General features: G+C 37.2%; 1 protein-coding gene across 5 annotated transcripts in view; it reads right to left on the bottom strand.

Annotated features, from left to right (window-relative positions):
* ESR1 (estrogen receptor 1) overlaps nucleotides 1-27502 on the bottom strand; it is a 207075-nt gene that overhangs the window by 125477 nt on the left and 54096 nt on the right. For 3 of the 5 annotated variants that reach the window (XR_013928513.1, XM_080389694.1, XM_080389697.1), the window contains exon 2: nucleotides 400-904. Coding sequence is in view for 4 of the 5 variants with exons in the window: in XM_080389694.1 (XP_080245820.1) it covers nucleotides 400-904 (505 nt within the window). In the remaining variant the exon portion in view is untranslated. Of the gene's footprint in view, nucleotides 1-399; nucleotides 25435-27502 lie in introns of all 5 variants that reach the window. The other 2 variants (XM_080389696.1, XM_080389695.1) reach the window with 1 other exon arrangement.

Raw genomic sequence — 27502 nt, 5'->3', positions numbered from 1 at the left:
TAAAAGCTGAACAACCAGCCACTTACACTCAGAAATGTGTGATGGTGGAAGTCTGTTTAGTGTACTTCAGACAGTAATTCTAATATATTGCAACAGGGAGGTTGTTTGCCATTCTTTAATCAATTATGATCTTATGTTTTCCCAAGAAATATTTATACTCATCCAATTTGTTTCTCATTTAAGTAGTTTTCAAAATGTACCATTTACAGTCACAGTGAGCTGTGAATTAGTTTTGCTTTCTTCTACAGTATTTTTTATAGTCTAGGTATCATGGATAATTCAAGATAATCACATGGTCCTTTAAGCAAAAAGAAAATATTAAGGCATAAAAATTCCCACATTCTAATTTTCTCGGTATATCTGCTTAAAGAAAGAAGAAAAATTATCTGTAGCATTTACCTGTAGAAGGCTGGAGGAGCAGTTTCCCTCATCCCAAAGCTCCCCTGTTCGTTTTCAAGGTAATAGGGTACCTGTTGGCTGTGATGATGGATGAAGGGTGAGAGCTGGGGCGCTGTTTGCAAGAACACCACTGGGTTTGGTGGGACATTGTTCAGCGAGTGAAATCCTGCCAGACTGCTGGACCCAAAAGATTCAGAAGTAGGGGCATAACTGAGAGTAGTAGAGCTGTACACTGGAGCCGTAGTACCAAAATCGTAAGTGGCTCCTTCTGGGTAGTTGAAAACTCCTGCCTTGTTGCTCTCCACAAACATGTCGCTGAGCGATCTTTCCAAGGGAATCTTCAGCTGAGGTCTGCTCAGTGTCTCCAGTTCAGTGCCTTGAATCTGGTGCAGCAGGGTAACTCCAGAGGTTTTGGTGTGAAGGGTCATGGTCAGTGCTAATGGCAGCGAGCAAGGAACATACCTGCTTTTACTGTCAACAGCGAGATCGGCAGCTGGCAGTCCACCTGAAAAAAAATATCAGAACCTATTCTGAGGCTCAGTAGAAATCATAATAAAGCAGCACTACACAGGTATTCCTCTAATCTCTGGGAGGAGGAGGATACAAACAAATGCAGAGTGAGCACTGAAAACGCATATTCTCTCCCTCCCCCTCCCTCCCTCTCTTTAACTTTTAGGAACTCCTCATCCGCACTAATATCCATTACAAGGTGCTGGCCATGAGCCAGGAGCTCTTGCCTTGTGCCGATGTTCGTTTAAACATCACTTCAGGAACAATTAGTTTTGGAGTTATACTAAATAATTGTCCCTCTAAACGTTGCTTCATTCTTACTAGTCATTTAATTTTTCACTTCAGAGTAGCCAGCACTCTGCAGCAACTAACGGGAAAGGACACTTAAATCCAACCAGGAAGAGCAGTCCAGTGGTCAGGCAGATTACTGCCTTTTATTTCCTCGGCAGGCTCCCATCTATCAGAGCTTATCTCTCCTCCTGTTTGATTCATTTTCATGTTTGCTAGAAATATGTAATGTGTACATCGTAATGACCCTGGGTAGGACTATGCTGTAACGGAGATAGGGCAAAGCAGAATGTGTGTGTGCAAGCACACGTGTCTGCTTGCATGTGTGTATATAACAAGACTCAGTCAATAAAACTAATAAAATTAAAGGATATATTGTATTTATGTGGAAGAAAAGGTTTATAATATGCTTTCATCAGTAATAGCAACTTGAAGTTACTGGAGTGTAATAGTAACATTAAAAAGTGAGAAAAATCTTTAGATTAGCCTAGAAATTTGTCTGCTTCTTTTTAGACTGTAAAATGATTACACAAAGCATCAGTCAGTCTTTGCCACAGAAAGATCCTAAAAGTTAGGAAAAAATTATTTGGTTGCATGACACATTAGTTGAATACAGGAAATTATTTTTCCTAGTCCTCTAAACAAAAGCTCAAACTTGAATTTTGAAATCAGAGTAGAAAATCAAACAACCTAAAATAATCAAATGGGATTGACTTAAAAAAACCCTGAAATACATCTCAGAGTTATATTTGGGGGGCGGGGGGGGGGGGGGGGGGGGGGAAGGAAGGAAGAGAGAGAACATAATGAAAAGGTGTGGCATGCATGCTTCATCTTGCAATCTCATTCCATATAATTTTAACTTTGCACAAACCAGTTCTCCTGAACCAGCTAAATGAAAACCTCCAGAAACTGTTTCAAGCTCTCCAGCTTTACTGCTGTGGTCTGTGGTTCAGTCATTAAAATAGGTTAAAGCCAACTCTAAATGCACTAATATATGGGCTCCAGTTAGTGCTTTGAATACTAGCAATGTCTACACTATACTTAAACAACATAGTTATTCAGCTCAACCTTCAAAAAAACCAAGAAACCAAAAAACTGATTATGCAGGTCACTAATAGGTGCAAGAAAAGTTTATTAAAATTTGTCTTCTTTCAGTAATAAGACCATGTTTTCAGAACTTCTACTAAAACAGCCAAAGTTATTTACATTTGCAAGATTATTCTGAACCAATATACATTTGTACCTCTCCACAGGCACACAGCTAAGACAGCAGCACACACATAAACATGTACTTGATAGATTTCCTCACCCACCCAGCCACCCTCCCTACCCTGTTCAAATTTCAGATTGTAGACTTTGATCAGAGATAAGCTCGTTTAAATAACACTGGACTAAACATGTTCCCAGTTAAAAAAATAATAATCAGACAATCATACCCAGTGGTTCAGAAAGTCTTCGAAGAGCTATTCTGAAAATATGCCAGACAGTATGAGAGAAAAAAAGAGTGTGCGCATGTTTGCATAGAGTGGGCGAATCTGCAGATGCAGAGACTCACAAAACAGCAAGCAAGCATAGCTCTCAGCAGCCAGTCTGCTGGGCTACACAGACTGAAGTGAGTGGCAGTTATGAGTGTAAGTCACTGTTCCAGAATTCATTTAGTGCTTTGGTAATACATAGGGAAAGGATTACTTTGTATTAAGATGCATAATCTAAGAATTAATGTAAATAATGTGAAGTGAGTAAAGTACCCCCCCCTTCTATAAAGTGCTACAAAATGGACTTTACATTTTTATTTAAAGCACTATCCAACATGTATGCCATGTCAGAACTGTTATATTGACATGCAATAAAATGCTCCAGCATAATAGCTATGCAGAAGACGGAAGAGATAAGTGCACACACAGAGAGTTGACTTTTGAGTACATCCTGTGCAACCTTTTTGGGGAGAGTTGTGTGTTTTCAGGGAGGCAAATATTTAGTTTCCACTATATGCAAACAGCATTAAAACACACTGTAGGGTTAAATAAAAGCACCATCACTTTGCTCCGTACCACTTAAATCAGGGATCCTGTGAGCAGCTTTCCACAGGCCAGTGTGGAAAGTTAGAGTCCTGCCCCCTGAAAGAGCTCAGCAATAGCTAGCTGCGGTATCCCTGCAGCACACAGCCTGGTACACATCTCAGAGGAAAAAAATCAGAATGCCACCAACAAGATCTTAGGGGCTGGCTGGGAATCCCTGTGATATAGCATCCTGTAATGTTTGGCTGGCTTCTTCTGTGGAAGAAGGGCAAGAGAGCAAGAAAGGGCAAGGGCGAGGTGGGGGAGTCGGTCAAGCCAAATCCCATGAAGAAGTTGAATTTTTTCATTTGTGTATACTGCAGAAAATCAATTTTTGATTCTGCATACTATATGTAGGAATTTTAGGTATAAAAAAAAGCTATGAAATGCAACAAATTATCAGGAGGTTTATTTTTCTTTCCTGCATGGTGATGACTATCCTGCTTGCTCCAAATTAATGCATGCTGTTAATTCATCCTGCTTTACAGATGGCATTAGATGTGTCTGCGTGTGGGCTCACCCCCCAGAGAAATGAGACCTAAGTTTCTAAAACCTTATATTTGTGCTTAAAGGCCAGGAATTACTCCACCACCCAGTTTAATCACTCTAATCTATTAGATGCCAAGTTTTACATATGAGCATAGTATGGAAGTGTGAATAGGATGTAGCAATAGTATTTGGTACTTTTTACCAATGGACACAAAGTCTATGCAAAACTTTGGCTTTCCTAAATCCCATTTCATGTGTGCCTTCAAAAATATGTAGATCTCATACAGAACTGCTTGCCCCATTCACTCCGCATTTTAAATAACACACACAAAAAACACACATAGTAATGACAGAATAAATAAAAACATGAATTGGCTGCAGCATCTTCATTTCCAGTGTTAAACAGGAAGTGTTCAAAAAATACTTAGTCAATGGGAAATTTACCTTTTCAGATTTGGTAATTTCTCCACTAACGTGTATTCAAGTGCAACCAAGCTGCCCTATGTATTTATCTCACCTTAATGAAGGCTTAATATTATTTTGGAATTACTGAGCACATACTACAGGAGAAAGTCATTTATCCTGATCTTCCTCAGACACCCATAAAAAGTAGAGGGAAACAGGTTCTACAAAATCTGAAGATTAGCTAAATTTATATCAGGTATAGATTGCTTTTTTGCTATATTTCTGAAGTTTGGGAATATACAAATAAAATTAATGCTAACTTTGATCCATCCAGATTTATGCATACATGGTATGTATGCATATGTTAAAAAAGGGAAGAAACAGGAAGGAAAGAGAGAATAAAAATTAATGAATACTGAAGTAACAGGAGGAGACAGACCACTGAGACTGGGGAGCACTACAGACATTGGCAAGCAAGGTCAAAGCAGAAATTGCTTCTTCATGCACAATGATTTTTAGTGAGACTGAGATGAGAGAGGAGTTCCTGAAACAGCAAGGATTCAGACATTATATTACTCATGGAAATAAGAAATTAATGAATTAAATGAATGGAAGTGGCTGATTAAATCCTGTGGTCCCCTTTTTAAAACGGCAATCTTTCTATTTTCCTTTCCAAGATATGCCAGAGGTTCCAGTGCCTGACTCAGATTTTCCAGAGTGAGGAATTTACTCTAAATTACACTAATAAAATACCAAATGCAGTAACATTAAAACTAAATCACAGTTCTAGTTCTGTGGCTCTGTGGTTAAATTAGCCTCATCTACAGCAGAAGAATATTTAGATATGTTTCTAAATGCAAATTTTGCTCATTTCGTTGTTGAACAGTTTGCTTCTACTTTTTATATTTCTGATTTGGTTATTTGTTTGGGTTTGCTTGTTTGTTGTTGGGTGTTTGGGGTTTTTTTTACAAACTAGAGTGATCAGATTAAGCTAGCAGAGTCATACATTGTGCAGTTTGGCTCAAGTGGACCATCAGTCCAACACCCTTACCAGCTACAAACAGGAGGGTACTGAAACAAGTTTAGGATTCTTATCATAGCAGAAAATATGAACATATTTTCACTTCAAAACTAGAAGATAGCTCAAGAAAAAAAAAAAAAGAGAGAGAGAAGTAGCATCCTTCCACTGACTGCAGATAATGTGGCAGCAGCAAAACGGACTCAGAAACAGAAAAAGGAAAAGGATAGATAATGAAATTCAAAATAGAAAATACTCTAACTTAATGAAATAACCAAAAGAAGGTTTGAGGATTTCCAATGCCATGAGCAATTTTCTGTTAACTAGAAGTTCTGAAAGCCAGTCAGGGAATGGTAATAAAATAAGTGCAGTTTATAGGGACTGGAGAAAGAAAAGAAAAAAAAAAAAGAAAAAAAGGAGGAAGAAACAGTCTGAACAGATTCTTGATTCTGGACAAGATAAAATAGCAGTTTGAGGGAAAAAGAGATGAAAGTAAAAACACTGCACAAAGGCTATTCATATTATAGGAATCTTTAAAGACAGCAAAATTCCTAATCCTGTAATGGGCTTTTCTCAGCACTAGTTTTAGTAAGTATTCCAACACAAAATGGTAAACTCAGAACTTAGAACACATACTATAAATTTTCTATAAACCTGCTGACAGTGAGAGACCATAAACTTCATCGCTTTGGTTCCACAGCTATAAAGATAGAAGCTTTTTTTAGCTGCTGCAATTAAAGAAGAATCTATTGCACATAACAGGAGGAACATTATGTTTTTCCAAGATTCCACTGTAACATTACAGAGAAATTATGTTGTGTTTAGTCCAGTAAGGAAACTCCTCAAGATAGACAGCTGGAGAACAGCACCATCTACCCCACTACTTTATAAATCTTCTCTGAAAAAAATAAAAATAAAAATGAAAGCCCTTGATACCACTAGGCAAAGCAAGAGGTATGTCCAAAAATTCCTTAGGCTTTTAGTACAGATAAGTGCTCCACCCTGTTAGTAGAAGTTTTTAACATTTAATGTTTATAATTTGATGCAAAGATGCATACCTTTCCCCCCACCCCCAAATAACTTACCGAAATGAGCCATGACACCAAAAGCCTGGACTCAAGATTTTTAATTTAAAATTTGTGTTTTAAGTTGGTTTTACTGGTAAGAGGGGAATTTCTGCTTTCTCATGTCAAATGTAAGTAGAGAATTTGAGAACATTTGCTCAAAATAGATCTTATTCCAAACAGGGAACTGTGGAATACTATTATTCTGTACATATGTTTATTAATTTACAACATTTAAATATATATTAAGTTTTATCCATACTTTGTATGAAAAGATCTATTGCATATTTTTAAACTAATTGTGTAACCAAGAGAAAAATTAGGTTGGGATGCCAGCATAGCTTTTTGGTAAAGTATTCTGATGCTTTAAATTTTAAGACTCTTTACAGCCATTTATGATACTAGAAGATTTTAGCCATTCAGATGGAAAATTCTCTTGTCAGTGATGAGCTCAAAGAGAATAATTTGGAAGTATCTGAGATAATTGGAAAGAAACTTTTTGCTTTTCCCTCCTTAAAGATTTCTAGAAACTGTTTTTTTGAAATGAGAAACCCTTTTTGCTGTAGCAAATGAGAGTATTGGAGCAGGAACTTTGAATCTGGCAGAGAGCTGAAATTGTGTGTCACAAAATTGCCTTTTGCTATATCTCTGAAACCCCATCCACATTTGGCCAACTTTTCAGCCCTTGAAAAATTGCAAGATTTTAAGAATTAATATTTCTAAAAGCTGTCTCCTGACTGAGGCTACTCTCTCCCTTCTCAGATCCTAGTCCTGATTAGACTGGGCACAAAACTTCCCCAAAAGTGAAAGACATGCTGACATCCAGACGAGTACAGATACATAAAGTTTTCCCCTTTCATAACTCTTCTGGGAAGAATAAGGGTCTGGGCTTAAATGCAGATTATTGTGTCAGTTATAGTACTAAATTTCAATCCCCAGATGTACAGGCTGAATTTCCTGACACCAAAATGGGGCACCGTCTGCCTTTTCAATACGGCATTAGACAACAACATATAGAAACATACCCTTTTCCTAACGGAGTAAAAGACATGCTGTAATATAACTAGCTTATGCATTTCTCAGCTTTTGGTACCTAAGAAAGATGGGAAAGGATAAGACTAAATAATTGTGCTCAACTCACACAGAATAAATTACATACATAAATGGGCCAAAATACCTGAGTACACTGGACAAACTCAAAAGATATTAGCAAATACTAATGTTTCAAAGAGTTAGCAGATGTTTTCACAGAGACAGAAAAACAGAAGGAAAAAAGACTTTTCTCTGCTTTCCTACACAAAACGTTAACCACTTGTGAACAAAGATGTTTACTGGAAGAAAAGCAACAGTAGCGTGATTTAACATTAAGTAACGTTCCCTGCTTAATCACAAACACAAATCTTAACAGATAATTTCTCATGGATCTAGCTTCATCTAAAACAGAAAAGAGCTCTGAAATGGAAAGCTGGAGCTTAGTATTCCACGTTCACATTCATTTGTTGTGTTTATATTAAAGACAAATGGAATGGAGTGACCAATCACCAGACTTAGCATTCTGGAAGCAGCTGAGCAAGAAAACTTCTGAAGTCTTTAGAAGACAGTTTTGAATCTATTGAGATTGACTTAAGGGTGAGGCATCTTCAAAATGATCAAATATTACCGTGTCTGGGCTCCCAAAGAGAGTCAGAAATAAGCCACATGCTTAATCCTATTTATGCAATGATATTAACAAAACTGGCATATTTTTTTTATGAGATATGAAAGCTAAGCATAAAATTTCAGCATTGCCCAGCCTGGTAAGACAAATGAAATACAACTTATTTCTAGTTCTCAGAGGACATTGTGAGAAAACAAGGACTGAAACAAGGTCCTTAAATCTAGGAGTCTGATGTCTTGGGGCAGAGATGTGGGAAAGGCATGGGTAGCAGGAGAGATTTGAATCTGAAAGAACTCTTAGGAAACCCCTAAAAAAGAATGTTCATAAAAGTAAACCTGCTTCCCCAACCTGACAGGTTAAGCTTTGCATAAGAACTGACACTTTAGGCATGAGTTAAGTATGTGTCTTAACTAGAAGACAACATGAAGAAGCCTCTCAGATACCATTATAAATTTTTAACCATGATACTTGTATTCCACATTTGTAAATTCTTTATTTAGTTTAACCTTGAAGTACCCTGGGGTCATTTCAAGCTAACTGGCACACACCCCAGTATGCCATCCCTATAGAAGAATAAATCTTTAAATTTACGAAGTACCTTTAGTATAAGACATAGTGTAACACCGTTCCTCAGATCACTTGAAAGATCGGTCTGTGTAGTTCGACAGAGGTACAACCTATTTGAATGTTATTAATACAGGAATCTATGCAGGAAAAACGTCTTCCAGATATCAGGATTAATAAAAAAAAAAAATAATCTTTTTTTGACATGGAGGAATGACAGACCACATGAAACACAAACGTTTTTCTTCCCCTTGCCTTTGCCCTCACCTCTTCCCCCAGGGTCTTCCATTGTTTCAGCAGCTAGCAGATGTCAGCCCCACTTGCTAATCATTCATATTTCATAATTAGTCTTGCTCACAGTATTATTTCTCAAGACTTATTTATTGCCAAATGCTTGACTGTGTACTGAACCACGCACGAGAGCCTCTCAGACTTTTAACATGTTTAGCGAGAGGTTTAAACATGTGCACGCAAGTGGCCTTGTGCAAGTACATCCAGGGGTACGAAAAACATGCACAATGACATTCTCAAGTAAACTCTCTCAGGTCTCTTCTCTCAAACACTGCATTTTAAGACTACCGTTTCCATATCTCTTGCTGTAGTTTCAAGTTACATTGCAACACATACCTAGGGTCCAGCTCTAGTTTTCTAAAAGACACATTTGCTAACAGATGAAGAACTAAAGAGAAACACAAGGGCTTGGCCTTTTTATAATCTATGTAATTAAATAGGCCTCAATTAGGCCTGTCACTGTGAGACTTCCTGTTACCCTTACTCCTTTCTGGGTCTCCCATTGCAAGGAGCAATCCCAGAGGCATCCTTTGAGGATGATGCTCAGCTTTTCAGTTCAAGACGCAATTGGACAAGCCCCTGGGCAGCCTGATCTAAAAATACCTTCTCTGAGCAGAGGTTTGGACTAGACGACATCTTGACATCCCTTCCAATTTATACTATGATTCTGTGCATTAATACACAGACCTGCAACAAAATACTTAGAAGATATCAGTTACTTTGATGATGGGCTATTTCCCCATTCCCCGCAGATGCCCGATTTCAAGAGCCCATTTCACAGTTTTGACCCTTCTGCTGCTTTTTAATCAAGACATCTGCCTTTTTTAATTGGCCTGCTACTTTCCCTAAATTAGATAGGAATTAAGGAAGCTCCGTGGGCAAATTCAGTCTCCCCCTCAATTCATCTTCTCATTGGCCTGATCAGCATATTAGTGTCTTAGTTCCCTGTCATTATCTGAGTTTGAAGGGGGAGGGGGGGAATTACTGGCATCACTGTACCTTCTCAGTATTTCCATAAACTGCTCCAGTCCTTCTCCAAAATAACTTTGCTGTCCATTGCCTCAGTAATGGACCTATCTGTTTTCAGTAGTAAATGGCACACACATGTTTAAACACCCACCAAGACTGAGGTGGTAAGTAGTTAGCCATCTTCAGCCATTTTTTGTGGGTTCTACAAAGCAAAAACAGCTGCATCTTTTGATGGAGATTACTGTCTTCATCAAAAGACTCATTCTGAAGTGTCATTCCATGGATCTAGTTTCATACATACATATGATGCGTGGACATGTACAGTAAAGTGACCACAGTGTCAAAGTGTTTAGCAGGTAAAACCCATCCCCAAACCAGACAACAGCGTGTAATCAATCTTACAGCATGACCTAGTTTCTTCATTCTATTTCTCTCCAGTAATAGTATTCAAATATGCTATGTTGGTTTTAACACTTCACATTTCCTTCTTCGAAGCCGATCCTCCAGTTGCAGGGTCCTTGTCATGAGGCTAGCCCTGTCATCTCAAGAAGTTACACTTATCGTGATCATAAGGCCAAGATAAGCCTTCACCCAAACGGTTTGGAAAAGTCTTGGTGCTTCAGCATCCCATTCTCGTCCACCAGACTCATTTTCTGACATCTTCAGAGAACTGGATTTGCTTTAATTATTCCACCAATCACGGTCAATCAATCTTCTCTGCTATTGCAAGTATGGCTACATGTACCTGTGAACGATTTGCAATGAGCACACCAAGTCCTCTGATGTACCTCAGCTTCTTTCTATCCAATTACAGATTGTTACAGAGCCATTGGACTGTTGCCAATGTCACACAAGGAAGGTATGTTGATTTACCTCAGAGCCTGTTCTCGCAGACCTCCAGTCCAAAAGGAAAAGTCCATAAGGCATTCATCAGTTGTTGAACTAATCAGCATTGCTATACATTTTTCTGTATTCTCCCCCTGATGTCAAGAACTGGCTTCTTGTTGCCACCACTGGTCCAGCAACAACTACAGCCACATCCAAGTGGCTCATTGCTGCCATTGGTCATCCATCTGGCACATAGTCTGGAAAAGCATGGTCAGACAGCAAATGTTCATTTAAAATTATCATGTCCAGCAAGGCTGCAGTTATCCTGTGCATACCCCAAGTGAAACAGAAAATTCAATATTCCAGACATAAAAAGTACAGTAGGCGTAGAGAAAGATGTTGCGAGTCAATAATTCATCAGGCCTTTGTAACTGGGATCTGTGCTTTCTGTTCTGGTGTACTTTTTAAAATTCTCAATCAGAAATTAACAAAATATTTCTCAATTTAACAAAAATTCAGCCCTTCTAGAAGAGAAGTCTCAGTAAGATATTCCCTCAGAAGATACGATTCCATTTAAGTAGCAGAAATGTATCTATATTAGAAGATGCATTTTTGAACTAATTAGCAGCTTCTTCCATAATCATTATAGTAAAGACATACAAAACCAGGAAGATATTGAAATGAATACTTATAATACATTTTCTGATACATTTACAGTATTTATTTTAAAAAGTAAGAGACTGTATTAAATATATAGTCCTAAATAAGACTGTGCTATATCTTCTATGGTAATATGAATCAGTCACTGTCTTCAGTGGAACTGATCATGACGAGCTCAGTTAAAAATGAATTTAAGTGCTTTGCTGGATCAGGGCCTAAGTCTCTGATCTTCACACACATCATCATCTCCAGCCATCAAAGAATTCCAAAATCAAGAGCCACAGAGTTTATATCTCATTTTTTGGGAATAACTTGCAAGCTTCCAAAATTCTGTTTCTGTGATACAACATATATTCCTTACTCCAGAGAAGTCCAGTTTTAGAACTGACTTAACAAGCCTACAAGCATGGCCAATGGAATCTGAACCAAAAAGCAATGTGAAACACTTAGTTCTGTAATAGTTGTTATTTATGCTCGGGGTACCCAAGATCACCATCAGAAATTAGGTTCTTGTTGTGCTAAGTACAATGTATACTTAGAACAAAGAATGTTTATTTAACAGCCCAGATTCAAATATCTAAGCTTATACTAGTGACTGAAAATAGCACCCTTCAGGAGTTTCTCCATTTCTTCACAAAATTCAAATAGAGCTGATAATGTATCTCCTGCTTCCATTATGAGGTTGCATTGTTTAAATAAAACTGAAGTCTGTTTTCTAATCCCTAAATATGAAATCTTTTGATCAAGCTATCAAACAATTCAACAACTGCAAATACAAGAAACTTATACAGAACTATAGAATTAACCCTAACAGCAATTGTTAAAAAAAAAAGTTTCAAAGAAGGCAATTGCAAAGGACACTCACAAACTAGCCATAACGTAATCGAAACATCAATATACGTTATAGCTGCTGAAGACTTCAGCTATTACCAGAACAATCATGAGCAACAACAGAATCATACAACTTCAATGTGGTCTAACCAGTGTCAAACAGAAAATGATGTCATATCATCTGCAGTACACCGTCTCAAGGAGATGAGCAACAAAACCCACGCAAAAAAAAAAAAAAAAAAAAAAAAAAAAAAAAAAAAAGAAAAGCAAGGTAGGAAAAAAGTAAGTTTCTGGTTGGTGAAGGCTTTCAAAGTCACTTCTATGCTAGTGTAGAAAGACAAAAACACATTGTCATCTGTCAAGCGGAACAAATAGGACCTTAGTGATTCAGTAACAGTTGTGCTCTCTTGGCAGATATTAGCTTGTTTAAGGCAGGGAAGATCAAAGGAAGTAACTGAATGCCAACAGAAAAAAAAAAAAAAAGAAAAGGTCAAAGTTATTTATTATTTCAGCATTCCCCTATCTTTATTTGTTCTTCCACCATTTTCATTGTTTTGTGCAACAAGATGGAGGTCTTCCTGAAACAGAGCAGTCAATAATGTAATGCAATGGTTCTTTTGCAATACAAGATCTCCTGTAAGTTCAGAAACCCATCAGAGCAGTAGGTTTCCTTTTCCTAAGGGTGTGTGAAATACATAGTTCCCCATACTCATTTAGCACAATGGTGTACAAGCCACAGAAGTTATTAGCTATTAGTAATGAATTAGAAAAGTTGAAAGAAAGAACAGCAACCACTGGCATTAGAAACACCTAATATAAGAATATTGATATTTGATTTGATACTATAGGAAAACCAGATTCAAAATAACTAGTTGTCATTTTTCCAAGGAAGTGAGGTTACAGCTGAAAAACCTCTACAAGCTGCAATCACGGGTTTCTTACACCTGTGGTAAATTAATTCAATTTTTTTAAGTTGGTTTTTTTGGGGGGTGGGGGGTTTTGTTTATGTTTTGGTGTGGGTTTGGGTTTTTTTTTTTGGCGTGGTGGTAGTGGTGTTTTTTTGCCTGGAGAAATATCAAGAAATTCAACTTTTTACTGTGTAACTAAGGATTAGGGTTATTCCTAACAATCCCCAATTGAGATCTTGCCATAATCAAAACCTCAGCAATGCATCACTTGCGCAACATAACAGAGAAAAGGGGCAGATCTGTACTATGCAAAGACAATTGATACATATAACTCCCAAGCCATCTTTACATGTCTCAGCTCTGGAATGTGAAGAAAGACTGCTGCTAGCGTGGTGTCATGCTCTGAGTGATTAACCCCAGTCTCACGGGCAGTGTAACACTAACATGGTTATATTGCTTTGTATACCAAGTTACTATCTCTGGACTGTGTAACACATTAATTCAGGTAGTAGTATTGCATGATTCTACCACATTTCTTCAGATAGTATAGATATGCTTAGAAAGGCCTTTTCAAAGGAAATAAAAAAGATCAGCAGTGTAGACCCTCCACTGATTCTCCTCCTCCGAGTACCAATAGTCCTGGCATCATTAGGCTGGTAACACATTACAGCCCAGAACCAATGTGGCAACCTTGCAAATGGCACGAGGAAGCCTGAAGCCCCTACAAAGTGGTCAGCATACAGAGATTAGTGTCAGCCCCCCTCATCAGAGGTGGTGAGCCATGAAGAGGTGACAATGAAGATGCTGAAAACATCTTCTCAGGGAAGTACTGCCTTTAGTAAACTACAGGTAGATGAAACTCCAGGCTGCTTCTGCTCTAGTGAAAATACGACATACCTGCAGACTCTCTGCAATTGTACTATTAACTGTTGCCATATCACCTGGAATAAATTTGGCATGTGCCAAACAGCACTACCCCAAACTGAGCTTCTTTGAGACATTAAAAAATTACAGGACCGTTCCTATTATTTAGTTTATATCCGTCCACTGCTTCATGGAAACTACTGGCACAGATGCAAGCTATTCCAGGGCCATTGGTCCAGCTGCCTGGGAATAATCTTGGGTATATTTGATTTATGTTTATAACTACAGCCCCTGGCTTTTAAGTTCAGTCCAAAAGATTGGTTTGCAACCTGCTTGTTAGGTGCCAAAGTTCAAGAGCAATGCAGACTGTTAAAGCCTGGGCATGCCTCACTCCCAGCAGCTTCAGCATTATTTCAGCATGTACAGTGAGTTGCTGGGCACTTCTGACCTGAAATGGTCAAGGGAGAATACTCCCTTGAAACAAGGCACAGAGGAAGAACATCCCTGTCTCAGTATTCAGGGAATTCAACTTCCCGAAAGACAGTCTGAAAAGTCAATCTTACATACTTGTCAGGATATACTTTTATAAAGGATAGTTTTGCAATACAGCTCAAGTGATTTAGCAGTGAACTGTTGACAAAAGTGGTGGTATCCCTCCTCCTGTCCTTCCATGCTTCCAGTCCGGAGACTAACATTAGCAAAAAGCTTTAGTTGTTTTCTGAAAGGTAAATATTGCGCTGATGCAGCTCTTGAGCCAGCTCAGAAGCTGCAGGAGTACATGGCCAGAGTGAAGAGAGAGACTACCTTGTTCAGCAGCAGCTAGCCCTCAGATTCATTTAAAAGTGCACTCCAAGAGAACAAATCAAAGCATTAAGTATGCAAATTGCTAAAGGTATATTAATCCACCACACATTCGTATTGGTCATGATGAATCAAACAAATACACCATGGATTACTTATACCCATTATATGACTTATTTATTTTCTATTATCTGTCTTTTACTATGTTGTCCTTAAATAATTTTGTTTTATCTAAAGATTCAATGTTTGCAAAAGAAGAAATAGACCCTTCTTAAGATCATGAAGTATTTTGCTTTTCACAGCTTTTATGAGGATGCCCACTTCATTTTTTTTCCCCCACATTTCTATGCCAAAAAACAAGCAGGAATATAAACCATTTTTGAGGAGGAACTTCCAAATATTTATAATTAGCCAATATTAACAAAGAATAACATACATAATTACTGCTAAAATTATCTGACTCAAATCCACAGTGACACTGAGTCCTGAATTTTTTTCCACTGAAAGAGAAATATTTGTCTAGAATATACACTAACAAATTTTTAAAAGTGAAATAAAACATACTGTTCATTTCAATAACTAAAAATTACAGGTTGAGTGACAGAAAGATGAAGAAGTGTTCATCCATAATATTAAGACTTTTCTTCAGAGTTAGAGGTAGTTTCACATAGGATTTAAAAGGTTGTTGGAGGCAAAATACTATAGCCGACATATCAACACTTTGGTCTAATAGAGCAGCAACTCCTGTGTATGCCGATGTTTCTGCTTTTCAGAGAAAGATTGAATATGAGTAGATCAAATCACAAGAATATTCATTAACACAACATTGAAAGCCTGCATATGCTACTGAAGGAGAAAAATACTTGTCCTTGCCTTCCACCATCATAGGGTCACGACTCATCAACCAGTAGAGCTCCAATGCTGCAGTGTGAACTTCAGTCTGCAAAATCTGCACCACCCAGAAAGCACACGCCTGACACGACTACACACAGAGGACCACATCTATACTTTTACCAGCAATCCCTACAGTATATTTCAGTATTCCAAATAACAGAATGAGTATTATTTAGAATCCTACCTAAATAACAGCTTGTGCTCCAAAATGTAGCCCATCAAAAATCCCCGCATTTCAGTCTTCAGATATTAAAAACTGCTAGAATGTCTTTTCTAATCTAGTCTGCATCCTGACACATAGTATCCATCACTAAATCATTTGGAAACAGATGTAAAAGTTACCCTCTCCATTCAAAATTTTATCCTCCAGCATTCACTGTTCTAGTTTGGATGAAAATTAGTTTGTATTCTTTTAAAAATATTTCAGTGAACTATTTTTGAGAGACTGATCCACTGAATGCCTGTGTTCTGAAATATATTTACCATGGTAAGGATTTTAGGGCAAGTACCTTGAACAGACATTTTTCTTCCACTCATATCATATATCAGTTTTATCGGTTTTAGAAATAAGACATGAGTTAAATTCATTCATATTATGTAATTTGACTATGCTTAACAACATTACAGCAGCTTCAAGTCAAGTGTAGATGCTATGTGTGCTCAGAGACTACATGGTTAGCAGGTTGTATTTTGCGTGATATACAAAAATGGTTTCTCAGTCCACAATAGATGTTGAACATTGATGAATTATAAAGATATCTCCAACTTCACTGTGTGGGACCCACACTCCAAAAATTTCCAGCATGTAATTTTAGCAGTGGAAATTCTTTTTTCATGCAGACAACTTATTTTCTCAATAGTTCAACGCACTACTCCCCATCTAGTATTCTTAACTTGCTGTTCATTGTTCATGATAAAATAACACAAAATATACTTTTATATAAAAAATAAAAGCACAAAACAGAATTGTATGCTGAATGCAGATGGGTACTTATTTTATCTGTGGTATCCAAACCACATAAAATCACCCTTTATAAAGCTGAATGGACTTCATCTAAACTTAAGAAGTAACTGACAAATTTTCATGATGAGCATGACTGTGTCCTCACTTTAATCAATGAATAACTAATCCCTGTAAAATTAATAGGATTATCTATTAACAATGTAATGTTAAAATAATACAGCCCTTCTTTTTAAAAGAAAAAAAAACCATACTGCTAGGTAATATTACTTTACCCTATTTCTGCTTTGAAATATTCATTCTGAGGAAATACAGAGCAAATGCTGTTACAGAGCTTTGCCGACAGAAATAGCAGGTGATTTGGTGACATGAATCTCTCACTGATAGCTTACATTCTACATATCTCAGCAAAAAAACCCGCCGTAAAACATACTGTAGCAGTGATGTTTGAACTCCAGAGAAGTTGAATGGTTTTTATTTTTTCAAGTGCTCAGTTTTTCTCTTTGAAGTAATAAACTGTCCTTTATTTTTATCTCCCATACATTGTTAGTAATGGCTAGGGATGTGCTATAACACCTCTATCCAAGAGTATTTGGCTTCTTTTGCTCTCAGGAGTGGAAGCCCATGACTGAAAACAGAATAACCTTACCATTTTAAACATGTTCTAGATGAACTTGTTAATTTTACAGAGCAGTGATAAAATTTTTCCATATACATTCATGCTTTCTTCCTTTAATAGATACAGAAACTTTAAAATCATATTTGGCAAAAAATAAAACAGGCTTTCTGTCAAAAGCCATCATATTTCAAGAAAAGATATAGAGGCAAGAACTACCCGATCCTATAGTATTTTATGTTTAAAAAATCAACATGGAGTTGAGTGATTAAAAAAATTTATACCTACAAATACTGTAATAAAGAAAAGAGGGCCTGAAGCTTTGTTTGCACTCTACAAAAATCCTGAAAACAACCAAAGCCTTCTAACATACTGTTTTTTTCAACCTTTCTAAAAAACCCCAAACATGCTGATCTTGCAACAGCATTTACAAGTCAACACATCTGACCTACACAGGACAGACATGAGGACATCATATCCAAGCAGTTAAGCCATTTATTTCATATTTTAGAGAAGTTACTAAATAGCATCATGTCACCAGCTTCATTTCTCCTAGGCCAAAGCAGCTCCATTAACACATCCCTCCTGACTGAAACTACAGCACAACCGACTTGAAGTTTGAAGTATTTTCTGAAGTAGTTTCATAGGCTCTGTTCCTTAAAAACATAACTTGGAAAGAAGCAATCAGAAGAGAATAGTGCAAACCCCAGTGTAAAATTTTAGATACTGTAATCTCATTTCAAGGAGATAGAAGCACATGCAGCATTACAGAAACCAGGCTCCAGAAGAAGTGGTTACTGCCATCAAGACAGAAATGGAAGAAATGTTAATTTTGATCAAAATTGAGGCCCGATCATCTCCCAGAAGCTGAAGGCTTGAAAAACACTACTGAAACTATCATGTTCAAATTAACAGAAAGACTAGCCACTTAGCTGCAGCTAAGTGGCTAGTAATGCTCGTTTCATATCACCTTGTTTGCTTTCCAGAATCTTTAAAGACAACATGAATTCCTATTTTAACTCCAGCTACGTGCTCAGATCTTGCTCCATTTTTATGTCAATTGAATCAATTGAATAATCCACATTTTAAGGAAACCAGTTGTCAGAATTTTATGTATGAACACAGAGTCACAAAACATCACTAAACTTTTCTGTGTGTAACACATGTAGAGCACTTTGAACACATTAAAATGTTCAGTAGTCTTAAATTTCCATATCTAAATGTTTACAAATAAAATTTTTATTTTCTTTGAAATTCTGGATCAGCTTATAACAACAAAGATAGACTTCTGAATCTATAAATCTTTTCTTGCTTACATCAGTATCGTGTACTGACAAGTCTGAAGAAATGAGGAGAGCCAGCCTGCATGGATGTCTTCATCAGCATTGCTTAAAGCAATAGTTAAGTCAATCTGCAATACCTTTGTTCTACTGACTTCCAAGTAGTCTTGCAAAAACTTCAAAATTGTGTCCTTCCCTGTGTATAATTCCAGGTCAAGTTAGCAGCCCTTGCTTTTGGGACTTTAGACCCATAAAACAATACCATACAATCCATATAGTTAACAATCAGTTATACATAACACTTAACAACAGTTCTTTTGAGTGCAATTCAGTAGCCTAAATACAGACATTTCACACCATTTGGGTCACTCAAGGATACCCAGGAGACTACATGAGGCTGGCTTGTATAACCAAGTACCTGAAGGAGACCTACGAACTGTGGAGCAGCTATGTGTGTGCAACTGGCTGTTACATCTCATGGACCATTGTGCTTATATTTATATACATAAATACATGCATAGTGTGTGTGTGTGAATATGTATATATCAGTAGTAACACAATGGCCCGTATATGTGTATATCTCTGAGAGGTCTGCTCTGGGGGACAAAAGCTATAAACTTTCTATTTGTGCCCTTTTTATACTTAAAAAACAAACAGCAAAAGATGAGTCAGAATAATTTGCCAGTATAGCTTACCCATAAACAGAGGCATGTGTTATTTATTATAGAGGTTCACTCACCTTAATCTCCTCCCTACCAGCATGATAAAAGGCTGTCCTTTATCTTTTAGGAAGTATATGTGTAAAGTTTGTACTTCCAGATGAAATGTGACCTACTGTGTTCAGAAACAGGCACTGTAGATTGTGTTTTCATTTGGCATCACAGTCTTTCCTCTGGCATGCTTTATTACCACTTCCTATATGGAACTCCAAATAAATTTCAAATACGTTATTTGTATTTAACTTCTACCCCATATACATTAAAGACAGCTTTTATAAACTTGAATTTATGTTTATAGATTGATCACATATCTATAGAGACTTATATATTGATAATAGACCTATCCAACTTAAAGAAGATAGTAAGACTTCAGGATTTTCAGAAATGCTTTGGTTTCTGGAATAGATATATTCAATATTAGTTTTCCTAACAGAAATTGTTTTCCTCTTGGATTATCAACACATTTTACTTTAAAACGTAGCAAATTTTGTTAATGTTCAAACTGAAATGCAGCATAGAGTTCTCTTCTGTGGTCTTTTCATTTCATGAATCAAAGGCAGAATAAAAGCATCAATTTCACTTTTCCAGGCTACTGTCAGTGTTTGGCATTGAATTATTCACATCAATTCTTATTTTCTTTGGAGACTTGCTGATCATCTACAACTGACTTGAAGATATGATATTCAAACCAAATGACAAGAGAACTTAATCACTCTACCAGTTCTCCAAAACGAACACAAGCATAGCATTGGAGACACCAAGGAGGCTCAGATCTACTAACCTTACACAATTCAAATTCAGTATATGTAGGTGTGTGAATATCTGATATACAAAGGTAACGCTTTGTGGAAAACCACACACTGACCAGTTGAAAACTGATACCTAAATTTGAAACTTTGACTCAATAATGTTGTCTAAATAGATTTGCAGATCTAATTACAAGAGCACAGCTAGCTAGAAACAGAGAAGACTGAGGTGACTGGAAGTGGACTGGAGGAGATGTGAAAAATCTGATAGTCACATTGGTTCAGACCCAGGATCCTTATAGCCCTGTCTTCAGCAACCATGGCTACAAATGGATGCTCAGTGAAGAGAAAGAACAGGACAAGTATGTGCGCTATTTCTCCTATATACAGGATTTGCTGAGCCAAACCCAGGTCTCCATTCAACAATCCTCAATGGAACTATCTTCCAAGTTGTTTTCATTCTCCCTTCAACCTGTACAAACTGTTTGCATCCATAACAACCTTTGTCAGGGAATCTCACAAATCCCTACTGTATGGGGAATCACTTCCCTTTGCTTGTTCTGAACCTGGTTTATTTAAGTTTCACTGCATGGTCTAGGGGTCATTCTGTTTTTGGAAGAACTACTTAACACTCAGTCCTTATTGTCTCTCTTCATTAAATCTAAAACTGGGATCCAAACGATGCATCAAACCAACTCTGAAGAACCCTGGAGGAACCTAAAGTCATTAAACATCCCCCTGCTTTATCTGAAAGTCCTGGATATGATCAGCTGTTCTCCTTCGGTACAGCACTGAAGCTGTCCTCCCCTAGCAGCTGGGTGCCCAGTTTCATGACTAAGACAGGCTGGGATATGAAAAAGAGGCAGAACAGCCTTAACATTCTCTGCGGACAATTTGGAAGGAGAGCTCTAAGCACGTCTAACACTTACAGACATACACTAAAAGAAAGCTTAACAAGTGTTAGTTGCTTCTTTGATTTTATTTTTAAATGGTGAAAGTATGAGTAGAAGCAAGAGTCTATGTAGCCTGCTGGTGAGAAATTTCACTGGGGAGAATGAAAACTTGCATTTTGATCCTTCTCCCAAAACTATTCGTGCTTTATTCGAAGTCTGCTTTCACGCAAAACTCACAAAATAAGTTTTAGATTAACACTGTAATGTGTAGCCTCAAAAATACAGGAAGACTAATGATTTCTCTTGAGGTCTATTTGAGTGCTAACAGTTTCATGTAAAGTATACGTGCCATGGAGAGTCTGTAGCACCAAGAGAGAAAAGCAGACTCAGCAACTTACTGGGGATAGGGTATATAGCCATCCCTTCCCAGTATTAAGAGACAGGATCTGGAAAAATATTCTTTAGATCACTAGTTCAAAATGATTAGATACAAAACAAGATTTATACTTCTGATAAGCCTCTTTGAACCCATCCCTCCTTGAACACATATCTAAGTATGAAGTCAAAGAAACAGTTTCCACAGTCTCGTTACGGTCCTAGATGACAATGATACTAACACATGCAATTCTTCCATTCAGAAGATAGGAAGACAATTACAGAGCGTTCCAATATTTTCTGGGCAGAGGGATTAAAGTCGTACTTTCATACAAATTACAATTTTCCAACTGAAAAAAAAAAAAATTTCACCAGAATATTTATCCTTACTAATGACTAGCTTCCTGCCAAATTTTCAACTAATGGTCATTTTTATTCCTAAATTGCCAGGATAACTTTAATATTTTGGTGATAAAAACAAAGGAATTCTCAAGTGTATCTGCCTCATCACACAGAGCTTAGCTTTGTTTTAGAGTTGTACATGTGATCGCACACCCTGGTTGATATATGATAACAGCAGTACTCCAGTGCTGTAGTACCATGAAAAGCAATGGCTAGATTGCTGCTAGTTTGATTACTTATCCTCACTAAAGCAAGCTGCAGTAATTCATAAAAAACATTTATCCGTGACCCTTTTGTGCCTGATACATCCAAAACTTTCTAATTCCTTATGTCACAATCTCATATACATCCTGAATGTGTGTAATATCCCACCCAATCTCATGGTGGGATTTATATGCTAGCACTAAACAGTGTTCTCAGAACTGTTTATAAACATTAACTGTCAGGAATATTTTTTCTTATACAACATAAGGAAGTTGCATGGCTTGTCCAACACATACCAATTTAATAAGGGAGCAGAATGAAACCTAAGAGACAATGGCTTCCAGTTTCTTGATCTATGTGCAATTCCTCATTGAATATCATCCATCAATAAAGTGTATGACTCAAAGGCCACTAGTATATACAATGTAATACTGCAGGATCTGAAATTCTAACAAAACTGAGAAATCAGGAGCTAAAATAAGGCAAAGTTTGAAAGCCAAAAACTATTAAACTGATATTCCTGCCAGCCAACTGTGCGAGCTTATTTTTGCTGCTCAACGTTGTTAAATATCAATGGAAATGCTTCCTGTTAAAAAGAGATGAAAGCATAGGAGAAGATACTACCATACTATAATCCAGTCAACTGTCTCAGCATTTCACTGATCTATAGCTGAAACATATGAAACTGCATAAAGAAGTGGTAAGATTAGTCAAAACAGTCTGAGAGCCATTCTAAGTTGTTTAATAAATAAATAAAAAATATTTTCCCTTAAGAAATATTTTCCAGTTGTGCAATTTTCTTTTGCGGCTACTTAGCAACAGCAGTCATTTTCCATACAGGAATCCTCCTGGTACAGTGAAAGAGCCCCAGGCAAACTATCATATACAATATTCATTATTCTGAATACACAAGTGGAACAAAGAAAACAGAACAAAAAAAGTACCGAGTTCAAAATAAGACTTTGGGTTTTGACATTTCCAGACACAATTTTAAATCATTACTCATAATTGGTTTTTCTGAATATAAAAGAAAATCTAAAAGTCTGCAAATCACTGACATCAATCTATTGCCACAGCACTCAGCCACATTAGGAACCACCATGCAGTTCAATAGCTCTGCAACCATTTCAGATAACAGTTTCTACAATCCTAGCTGGAATAAGTGATTCAACATCAAAAATACTGGACACTTGCCTTCCCTAGTGTGTCTAAGGATACCAGCAGCAATAGCACTTTGGGGAAAAAACTGAATGTTTAGAAAACTAAATGCAAACAGAACCATACCACTTCACGATCAAGATATCCCTATTGCAAGATCAAATCCATTTGTAGTTCATTATAATTTAGTAGCATTATGGTTACTCAAAGGTGCCAATTAAAATCTGGCTGTACTGTTTAAGGTCCATCTGTTCTCTCTTACCCTTTTGGGAGATTGGTTGGAATATTCATAACCACAAGAGTAAATCATGTCCTGTAAGGATGGGTATCTGATTAATACAAGAAGGGGTGCAGAAAAAAGGAAAATGCATTGCTACTATGTAATGACTATGAACATAGTTCAGCAAAATCTTTAACCATGTACATAAGCTTCTGTGAAAAGTGTTATCAAGGTTTGAAACTTCGATAAAATAAAGATCCTGCACTCTTAGACTTCCCAGATTTCAAGTAATTTTGTATCTGTTTTTCAACCTTTCAGCATTTCTCTAAAATCATAGACAAATGAAACAGTATTTTGTATGCTGCTGTATTTCAAACACTCTTCTGAACCTTCTGTGTTGTTTCCCTGTTTCAGTATCTGAGGATTACATTAGCTCTTTTTGTCACAGTATTGCACAGGAAGATCATGGTTGCTTGGTTCCTTCAATACTCTTTCCAAAAGCCTTGTTTCTTGAGGCAGAGGAAAAGATTATAATAAATGTGCAAATACAACCTTCGCTTGGGTCATTCTATGATTCATGCTCAAGGTTCTGCTTCCCTGACTGGCCACAGTGCCGTACTTCTAATCTCATTCCTGGGATCACTGCTAGAGTGATCCAGCCAGCTCAGAGCAAGGACTGCAATTTCTGCCGAGTATCCCAGGAAACACAGGCACAGCTGACAGCCCCATTTGTTGAAGGGATCCTTTTAGATAAGGTGTGCTTACTCAGTTCAGTTTTCCCCTTCCAGAGTGGCTCTATTCCCCTGAACCCAGGACCTACATTTTCTTCACCTGTAACCAGGCACAACAATGCACGTCTTATCACCCAGGTACACTGATACAACCCTCTCATTAGCCAGGACATGAAATATTTTAAGAATTGTGCCTCAGTGCTGCATGGGTGATATGGGTCCCAGCACTATGCGGCATGGATGCAATCAGCCACCCTAAAGAAGGCTGACTGAGTCAGTTCATTGGTATAGTCCACAAACACAGTATGAGAACAACCTAAGGGCTTATTTACTTTGGAGCAGGTGAATCATTGCACAGTCCAGTACTAATAAACAAATTTACATGGAGGAACGCTGCTGCTACACCAAAACATCTAGATGAATTAAAATTTTCTTATGTACTAATTAAAGCCTACTGAAAAAGGGATTAAAACAGCATTTGCAATCAGGTTGAATGAACTTTTCTTACAAATATGTTTGCCTCTACTTGATTATAAGTCACTGTAGATAGGCAAATTTATTATCATAGTCCTTTTCTGGCTTAACTTACTAAATCTAAGTCTCTGAAGGGTTTACTTTGAAGACAATACTAAAGTATTTATTGTTGGAATGGTACCTCAATGACTGGCAGAGAATTAACTGAAACATGCAAAAACATGCCTAGAATTAATGCTTCCAGCAGACCAAGTAGTGTATCACTGCTACAACGCCTCTGCAATCAGCATTTATGATAGAGCATTAGGACTAGAGGTAAAAGTCAATATTGACAATAGAAAGCATGTGTGAAACAGCACATCACTTTAAGCTGATTTATCGTGATCTGCCTGAAGACAGTAGTAGTTTATCTTCAAAATTAAATGCCAGCTTTTTAAGACCTTAAAAATGAAAACTAGGAAATAACTCTGTAGATAACAATCTTGGTTATAAAAGTAGTCCATTTGAATTAGAAAAAGAACACTCTAGAAAAACTGCAAAAGGGAAGAATTTGAAGAACCACAGATAAAAGCTGTCACTCAGTGAAAATACATCATAATCACTACTACCATTTGAAACAAATCTAGGGAAAACAAAACAAAAAAACAAAAGAACCCCACAGACACGTTTTATTATATAGTCAGAATAACTGTTGTTCTAGGATATAATCCCATGTTATTTAAGACAAATTAGAATAAGGTAATTTTACTAGGGCAGGGAGGAATTGGGTAGGGAAGATCACCCATTAAAAAGCTTTGGGGAAATGACCAAAGGTGACAACTCTTTGAGTCAGATTTCCTGTTGTAGACAAATTTGCAGAAAATACAACATAATAGAATGTTCTCCAGGTGATCCACTGCAGGAAAGCAATGAAGCAGAAAGTGGTGGGCCCTGGAGCAGCAGGGTTACAATTATTTTTATTTAACAAAAGCAATAAGCTGAGCTATTTTATATAGGAAAATAGGCAACTATCCAAATTAGGAATAAGTAGATGCAAATTACCTAAGCTTACCTTTGATTTCACCAGTAGAAAAGCCATGTTTGAGTATGTAGTATTAGGATATTGTTATCACAGTGTATTGCAGGAAATCTGAATGTCTTAAAGATGTATTTTAAAACCTACATAAGGACAGAAAATGTTATAAAATTTGAGAAATTATTTCAGGACTTAGCTATCAAACTAATTGCTATGGCTCTGTCCATTTATATCCTAATGACAACAGATGTTAACTTGGGCAGGGTGGGGCTAAGTGATAGCTAACCACTTATTAACCACAGGTTTGGTTTGTGAAACGAACAGCCTACATACAGGATAAATAAATTCCTAACCTCCAAGGATATTGGTCTGAAACAACAGCAAATTTTAAGTAAAAAATCCTTAGTGAATACATTGTACAATGTACCCTTTTCCAGTGCTTCCAGAAGAGGAAGTATAAAACAAGCATGAAACGACAGACTTCATAGAGAAGGGTAGTCAGCCCTTATCAGTGTATGGATATGGGCCAAGAGTCTGAGATGAAAAAAAAAAGCATGAAGAGTAAGAATTTGTATAGATTTGGAGCTGTTGAGTGAGCAATGAAATCAAAAAGCTTTATGTTTTCTGCATTAGAGGACTGTTGGCCCAAAAATGACTAAAGCCTTTTTTCTCACTCAGCACTCAATGGATTTTGGCAGATACTTCTGCCGAATAACAATGTTGAGTTAACATCATGTATAATGCCACTTGGAAGAGTGTTTATTACCAGTGAACACCATTTTGAAACTGCCTTTTTAATGGAAATAAATTACTTCCGGAGCGCAATAATAACAACATTTGTTAGTAGAAATGCCAGCCTTATGGGCAGAGGGAAATAAAGTAGCCATTCATGGCTCTTGAGAGAAAGGTAATTGACACAATTGCACTAGCCTAACTGGCTTCTGACAAATAAAGTCTCTCAGGTAGAAATTGCCATGGGAATCCTCTGAAATGAGATTCTACCTTCATTCTCACAGCGCACAAGTATGGTTCATTAAGGTAGGGGAAAAAAACAACAACCCATAAATATAAAACATTTACTGTACTCACAGATGTCTGCATATAGCACCTTTTCCACAACAATACCCTTATTCTTATTCACAAAGCTCTAGCATTTCAGATGGTTTTAAGAGTAGTGTTATTAAGTTTACACAGAAAGAGGTCTCGACTGGCAGTACAATTTGTTTCTCTTGCAAGCATGTTTTGGGCAGCAGAGTGTACTGATGTTATTTTCCTTAATTTCAAAATTAGGCAGTTCTGCCATCTTCTACCTTACTTGACTACCAGTCACTAAAACTTGGCATCTAGCTTTTCATTACCCTATTTCTCTTCCAGGCCATCCCTTATTCACACTGCTAGTAATAGACTAGAAAAAACAGATACTGCCACTAACTCAGGAAACCTCTGAGCTGCAAACTGACGAATACTAGAGGAGTGTTTGGGGGAAAATATTGTCATAAATTGATTTTATACTTATGTCCTTAAATATGAACCCACTTTTACCACTGCTGGAGACAGGACATCATGCTACAGAAGCATTTGATCTGACCCAGCGTAGCCATTCTTTCGTTCTTTGAGTTCATTTGAATCTGTTTGCTTAGCCTAATATCCTACTACTCCGTTTCAGAGAGAAATCAAATGTCTTTGATCTCATGAATAACAGGACAGCAAGGTATGATCAGATTGCATCTTACGCATCTAAGAGAAGCGGTTCAGAAGTGTTCTACATCCATTGATGAAAACACACTGAGAAGAGCGCTTTTAAAAAGCCAGTTATATGGGCAAGACCTATCAGCTTGCAAATGCTCTGCATCCTTTGATGAAAACACAAAGCAGAATAGCATGTCTAAAAAGGCAAGTATATGGGCAAGAACTAGCAAGTTTAAGATATATTTTTTACTAGTTTATCAAAACCAGAGAAATCTCAAACCAGGGGGAAACATGTCATAAAATCTCCATATCATGCACAGAATTCAGTCTTGCAGTTCTCGGAGTCTCTACTGTTCTCGGAGCACAGGAAGAGTCACCTTTCTAGCTTCTGATTTTGTAGCAACCAGACATGTTCACACGAGCCATTCCCTAGAGAGAATATTCTTATAAGCAAGTGTATAGAAACTCTTTTGTTAACCTTTAAAAGCTATAAACTACTTCCAAATGATTATTACCATGAGC

The sequence above is a fragment of the Falco punctatus genome, assembly GCF_963210335.1.
Source record: "Falco punctatus genome assembly, chromosome: 5".
In the NCBI taxonomy this organism is placed as follows: domain Eukaryota; kingdom Metazoa; phylum Chordata; class Aves; order Falconiformes; family Falconidae; genus Falco; species Falco punctatus.
This window is presented reverse-complemented; position numbering and strand designations above follow the sequence as displayed.